The 7207-nt window shown below is 29.9% G+C and overlaps 1 protein-coding gene across 1 annotated transcript; it reads left to right on the forward strand.

The window, feature by feature from the left end:
• The first annotated feature begins 430 nt into the window (after nt 1-430).
• LOC132750958 (uncharacterized) lies at nt 431-3823 on the forward strand. The gene is made up of 2 exons (XM_060741053.1): nt 431-1373; nt 3593-3823. The coding sequence occupies exons 1-2, from the start codon at nt 473-475 to the stop codon at nt 3751-3753; spliced, it is 1062 nt and encodes a 353-aa protein (XP_060597036.1). The 5' UTR covers nt 431-472; the 3' UTR covers nt 3754-3823.
• Nucleotides 3824-7207: the final 3384 nt, after the last annotated feature.

Genomic DNA, 7207 nt, shown 5'->3' on the forward strand with positions numbered 1-7207 from the left:
GGGCTTGAAGATTTTTAAATTTCCATTGACCTTCTTATGCATCATGTTATGGCTATGGCATATGGCATCTGTAGAAGGTTACCTAATGAGCATTGCTTTGAAGTATTGCCGAAATCTAAACGGTATTTAGGAGGAAACATTGTTAAAAGAATATTGTGAATAGCGACAATTGTTATAATTTAATCAATCCAAAAAGTATCATTAATGAATATATCGTCTTGAATGTAAAGGCGTATATTAAGGATCTTTTTAATGCATGAATCAATTATTATTATTTAAATACCTGTTTAAATGTTTTACATATACATGCACTAAAAGGTCCTCAGCAAAATTATTTAAACACGGCACGCAGTTTATGCACCTCCCTGTAAGATAAGAAATGATGTTGTGTCAATGCAATAACTCATGACTTGTTTTTTCCATACCTGTTAAATACTAGACGCAAACTCTTTGATGATAGTACATTTTAAAAATGACTAAATTGAGTCTTAGAATATTTTTTCCTGTGTGTTTATTCAGTCTCTTGACATTGATACTGTTTAAAAATCCTGCATGGAAATTAGTTAAATTTACTGAAGACAAAAAACATGATGTTGATTACGAAGATCTAATTAACAAGAACGCTAATAATGCTAAAAGTAATGCATTAAGTAAGGTTACAGATAGAAAAAGTTTTGATCTACGTATCATTGTACTAGTATATGACAGAGCTAAGTCTCTTCAACGACTTCTAAACTCTTTAAATGAAGCGGAATATGCCTCCGATATTATCAAACTCGAGATTTGGATTGACAGGTCAGAATATGGAAACGTTGATAACATCACTTTGCAAGCGGCAATAAACTTTAATTATCTACATGGCGATTTTGAGGTCATTGTCCATCAACACCATGTAGGTATCGTAGGACAATGGCTTACCACTTGGAAGCCGAATATAAACAGCAACGAAATTGTTGTTTTTCTCGAAGACGACGTTACTGTTTCAAAATATTTCTGGAAATATTTGAAAATGGTTCATCGGAAATTTGATAATCGTTCAGATATAAATGGATTTTCGTTGCAAGGTTACTCTAGAACATTTAGTTTAAAACACAAAGTTACAACGTTACGGGGACCAAAAGATTATACAGTATTTCTTTTTCCTGTCCTTGGTTCATGGGGATTTTCACCAAGTACAAAAAACTGGAAGCAATTTTTGGACTGGTTTTATTCTGAGGATAAATCTTCGTTTAACCCTTATGCTCCTGGAAATATAGCATCGAATTGGTATAAAACTTTTTCCAGTCAAGGAAAGGCAAACACAATGTGGACGATGTGGCATATTTACTACGCCTGGAAAAATAATGAATATACCTTGCATTGCAATTTTCCCGGTAAGTTTATTCTATCATTTAGATAAGATTGCCGGCATTTTTACAAATATATAGAGGATATTTGTTTAGTTCAGTGTAAGATCGGAATATATTTCACCGAGTTAGCACCAAAAGGTATATTTCACAAGTGGCGCAGCCACGAGTGAAATATGAACTTTTGGTGTTCACAAGGTGAAATATATTATGATCTTACACTAAACTAAACAAATTTTCTTTTTATTACATGCAAATAAACGTTTTAAAAAGACATTAAACCTAATACTGAAATAAAAGCGCGCCAAATAATAATGCAACGTGACGTCATCTACGACGTCACGTCATTAAGTTGGTACCCAGTACTGTGTCCGCTTGTATTTCACTGAAAAAACGTTAGGGGCTTAAGTTAAAAACAGTGAAATTATCAATGTGGTAATTTCACTGTTTCAAACAGTGAAATTACCAGTTTTATATCACTTATATATTTCTATAAACCACCGAAATCTTATGATCTCAATGTCTTATTAGTATGGCAGAAAATCTCCAAAAAAAAAATATTAAAAACAAAACAACAAAACAATCCTTATCTTTTCCATATCTTTATAGAAGCCTTGGTTACAACACCAAGGTATCTTCGTCTTCTGCTTTCAGTTTTAAAGGTAACATATAAACAAGAAATATCATGCATTTGAAACAGTTTTTTTCCCCCTGCTTTCCTTTTTTAAACCGAAAGGTGGTTTTAAAAAAAGGTGTTTTTTTTATACTGGAAATAATAAGCATTTGGGGAAATGTAAAGAATTGCTACTTTTCGTGATTTTTTCAAGGGTTTTTAAAAAAGCATTACATTTGTTTAATATTGACCGGTAAAATTTCATTTTCCTTTCCTCAAAAAAATAAAAATAAATTCATATTTTTGAGAAGAATAAAAAAAATAATTTAAAAAATGAAGAATGACTTTTCTATTTCGAAATTTAAAAGACAAAGGGGATTTTTCTGAAATTATATTAGGGGTTTTCCCTATTTTTACTTTTGACAAAAAAACTTTTGAAGGTGAAACTTAAAACAAAATCAGCTTTCAATTAAACTTTTTGTAAATCACAGTTTACCGAAAGTTATATATTTTTTTATTACCCTTCCAGATTTTTTCCGCCTTTTTGGTTGGTTATTGATCACCCGAAAGAAATTGATATAACCGAGCCAGACGGGTAATATACACACTAAATTTCCCCGTTGGGTACCCCACATTGTAAACAACATGCGCTGAGGTGATGCGTGTACGGTTCGATTTTACGCGGTGTAAATTCCGATTTACAAGCACTTTTTAACTGTCAAATGATAAATATTTACCAAAGTAAAGTAATGATACATATTCTCATCAGTATTGAAACAAATATGACCTTGTGAAAGCTTGATATTAATTACAAAAAATTGCGTTCAATAGACTACTCCTTTTCTCTTGTTTACATTCGTTAGGTACGGGAAAAAATACATCATGTATTTATATGACGTCATGTTGTGATGAAGGGGTACCCTAAAGGGAATCTTATTTCGACGTTTCATTTGAAACAACAATAATTTTTTAAGAAATCGTCTAAACTCGGCAGGGGAGGTAATAAAATTATTATTTTGGTTTTGGAGTGATATATGTGGATATATTACCTGCCAAGATAAAATATCACCCTCGCCTAACGGCTCGGTTGATATAAAATCTTAGCAGGAAATATATCCACATATATCACTCCAAAACCAAAATAACATATAATATATAAGCAAAAACGCTATTTAAATTTGCCGTAGCTTTCGGCCTTGTGGCCTTCCTCAGCAGTTTTATTTCACATACAAATATATCAAACAAAACAATGGAAGTGACGTAAAGTCAATGAACGATATAATGGGGCTGGAAAAGCTATACGGTAATGACCAATACAGAAAAACAATAGAAAATTTGTGGAAAAATAAATTAAGAACCTATAGACCGTATGGAGTAAATACAAAAGAATAACGCGGCAGACGGCAACCAACGCCACGTTCATTGTCGTTACGTCACTTCCATTGTTTTATTTGATATATTTGTATATATATATTTTATACGGCAAGTTAGAGATTAAGAATATATATATATATATATATATATATATATATATATATATATTATATATATATATATATATATATATATATATATATATATATATACACGTAAAAATCATAAATTAAAGCATGTTATGTAATAAAAATTACAGAGAACGCAGGCCTGACAACAAACTGGAGAGAAAAGGGTTTACACTATTCACACACGGAAGGATCATCTAACAAGCTCCTAACGGAATGGAAATCAGAGTATGACAATCTTCCTGACCACGTCCCATACCTTAATCTATCTGGACATGTTATTCACTATTAAGCTGGTATCGTTTATATTTTTCCTGAGTACAAAAGAAACTATATCAATTCCACATTGTACTTAAAGCTTCGTTTGTTTGTTTTTTTTGTTTTTTTTTTTGTTTGTTGTTTTTTTTTTTTTTTGTTTTTTTTTTTCAATTAAAAAAATTCACAAGAATCTTCCGTCAAAGTTCACGTCAAAAATATTGCACATTTGGTGTATAAATTTATAAACTCTACACGCCCCTGATATCAATTTAAACTTATTTTATCTTGTAAATTGAATAATGTATTATTGCTTAAGAATATATTCTCAAATCTTACATTTTTACTTTGCAGCAGTTAAATGAATGTACATATACTGCCTTTATTTATTAATTAATTTATTTCTTTATTTATTTTATACATAAATAAAACATGGCTGTATGCAACCACTCAATAAAAAATATTAAAGACAACATAGAGCTGTTATTTTCATAACATTGACAATCTGTCTTCATAACAATCTTTTTAAACTATCATTGGGGCCTGTTTCATTTAAGTAAAGCTTGATAATCAATAGTCATTTACACCCCCTTAAAACCTTGACACTTAAAAATCACAAAGAACAACATAAGAGTCCAGTACTTTACAGTATTTGAAATAAATAAAAAAATAACCTGTCCATTAAAGGGACTCCACTGAGGTTTGAAAGCCTAAAAACATAGCATTGGATTTTCTTACATAAATGAGCTGGGGCACTTTAAACAGAAATACATACAAAGATAGTTAAGAAATATACTTTGAAATAATTTGAAAATCGCATTTTTATGCTTTTCTTAGCCCGATTTGAGTGAAAAGAGTTTAAACGCTTTTCATTGTGGGTCATTTTTTTACAATTTGGAAAACAAAGTGCGCGAATGATCTGTAATTTTGCGCAAAGATTAGTGGTATGAACCTACATCAAATGGTACAATTATCTGGAAAAAATATTTTCAGTTCCATCATGTCTAAAAAACCTCAGTGGAGCCCCTTTAATCATAAGTGAGTGTTTGTGAAGCAAAAAGACGTATTTTATCTCAAATTTGAAAACATGTACTGGCAGTTGATTAAACTATGATATTGTTTCTTCCTGTAGTAAAGATTTTCATATTTTCATGTGAAAGTTTCAAATCTATCAAATATACCTTTGGTTTTGTTTAAATATTTTTCAGAAAGTGTAGAACTTATCTCTCATTGGATATTTACTTTTATCTTTTACCAGATTCACGTGCATAATTCACGAACACCCTTTAAGAATAGAGTCCAAAATTGTTTACCACGGAAAGAAAGATGTTGTCAATGTTGTAATAGTCTTGATATTGAAGATGAATTCCTTTCGTTCATTTATGTCCTTGAAAAAATAACATTTTTAAATAAAATAACTTTTATATGATATGTTTTAATATCTTCATTCTCGAGAACTGATGCTTATTTTTCACAAAACTACTTCAAACACATCTGCGAATGTTTTTAATTGACGGTAACTTGCATGTTCCATTACGGCCATGAATATGCTCACTGCAACATATTCAAAATATTTGGGCGTTCTTTAGGGATTCCCTTTTTTGTTCTATTTTAATATTGGTAAAATTAGCAAGGCACATCAAGTTATAAATTACAAGCAGTGTAATAAATTTGTAATAACATACTTAAATACACTTTAAAAGTATTTTTTTCTTTATCTGATTTAAATTTTGTTGTATGTTTTGCGAAAATTGAAAGTTAAACGAAAACTTTAAAGTCATACGCGGTGTTATTTTGGGATATATGATCCAATATTATCAATATAACAGATAATAAAGTGTTCTAGAAGTATATGTAATATAAGATCATGTATCTTACAAAAAAAAATACAACATCTATATAAAATCATTTTGTTGTTACATAAGAAACAAAGTTCTATCAAAATCTAATTCATGATACCACAGAACTCTAAAGGAGAAAATATTATTCATTTTTGAGACATAATCTGCATTTTTTTTATGTGTATCATATGACTGGACTGATAAAAATTGTGATTTTAAGTGGATTGGTCTTCAATTATGGCATATCTTTTAAAATATTTCAAAATATTTCAAATATTGATTAAAACAATAGAAATATATCATTATAGATGACAAAAATGTCGTTCACTATTAGTCATGTCATTTTTCTAATTTTGCAATAATTTTGTCCTAGTAAAATTAGAGTAGGGTTCTCATAACTAACATGATTAAAGCATTTAGACTCTTAGGTAAGATTTTTGGAAAATAGAATGTTAATAGAGATCTGAATTTATATGAACATGTTTATGAGGAATAATTATATTTTGTTTTAGAACACTTTATTATCTGCTATATATTTATATGTCATATCGTATCGTATCATGTATCCAACACAAAAAAATCATCCATATTTAACCTGTTTGTAGTTGGTTTTCACGTATGATACGTAATAGAAAGAGCACCGAAACACGAGGCTATCTGATTTGTACGAGGGGGCGTAGCCCCCGAGTATAAATCAGATTGCCGAGTGTTTTGGTGTTCTTTCTCTTTTGTATCATAGTCAAACATGACAGCACGTTCCCTGTTGTCATAATATGAAACCCCAGAAAAAATTAACCAATGAACGAGCATTTGAATATGATAGTTCTGCCCCTTTCCCTTTCTCTGCCGTCACAATATGTAAACCCCGACAAAAATGAACCAATCCACGGGCATTATCTGGAGTGCGGGTAACTGATACCCGCACTCCAGTTACCGCACTGTGCATGTATATGTATACGATTTAACTCTGACACTTTTTCAACAGAAAGGTACCCAAACTATGATACAATAAATATTATAAACATTATTATTTGTGGTATTGCAGATCTTTTATTATAGACCAATTCACATTAAAGAGATAATTACCATTCCAATAAGAACAACATTTATTCTATTTCCATGAACAATGTGTATAAATATCAATATTATACTACTTTCTTAGAGTGAAAATAACTTTCTCGGTACTTCACTACATTAAAGAGAATAATTTAGTTTGGAGTTGACATAAATTAAAATAGCTTGCTATTGCATAGACCAATATCAAAGTTTTAACTTGTCCTTGTCACATTGAATTATATGTTTGAATTTAGCTAAATATTTGAAAGAATCGATTAAAATCTGGAACACCATTGTAAGTACTAACAATTGAATTTTGTTACAAATTTATACTCAAAATTTAAATGATTTCTTGTATCAAATATGTTTTTACTCTACCAAATTGTTTTTAGAAGTGACATTAAATTTTTCTTTAACTATTGTTGCTCACCTTCCATCATTAAATGAAATTCAGTGCTTCATATCAAATTATTCTATATTATTTGTTTACAGTTTGTATATTTATATTGAAGTGATGATGTACTATGTACAAATCAAAAATAAAATTATGTTTTGTTCTGTTCTGTTCTGTTCTGCTCACATTGATTTAATAGA

Source organism: Ruditapes philippinarum, unplaced genomic scaffold (assembly GCF_026571515.1).
Source record: "Ruditapes philippinarum isolate M1 unplaced genomic scaffold, ASM2657151v2 ctg795_1_1_1_1, whole genome shotgun sequence".
In the NCBI taxonomy this organism is placed as follows: Eukaryota; Metazoa; Mollusca; class Bivalvia; order Venerida; family Veneridae; genus Ruditapes; species Ruditapes philippinarum.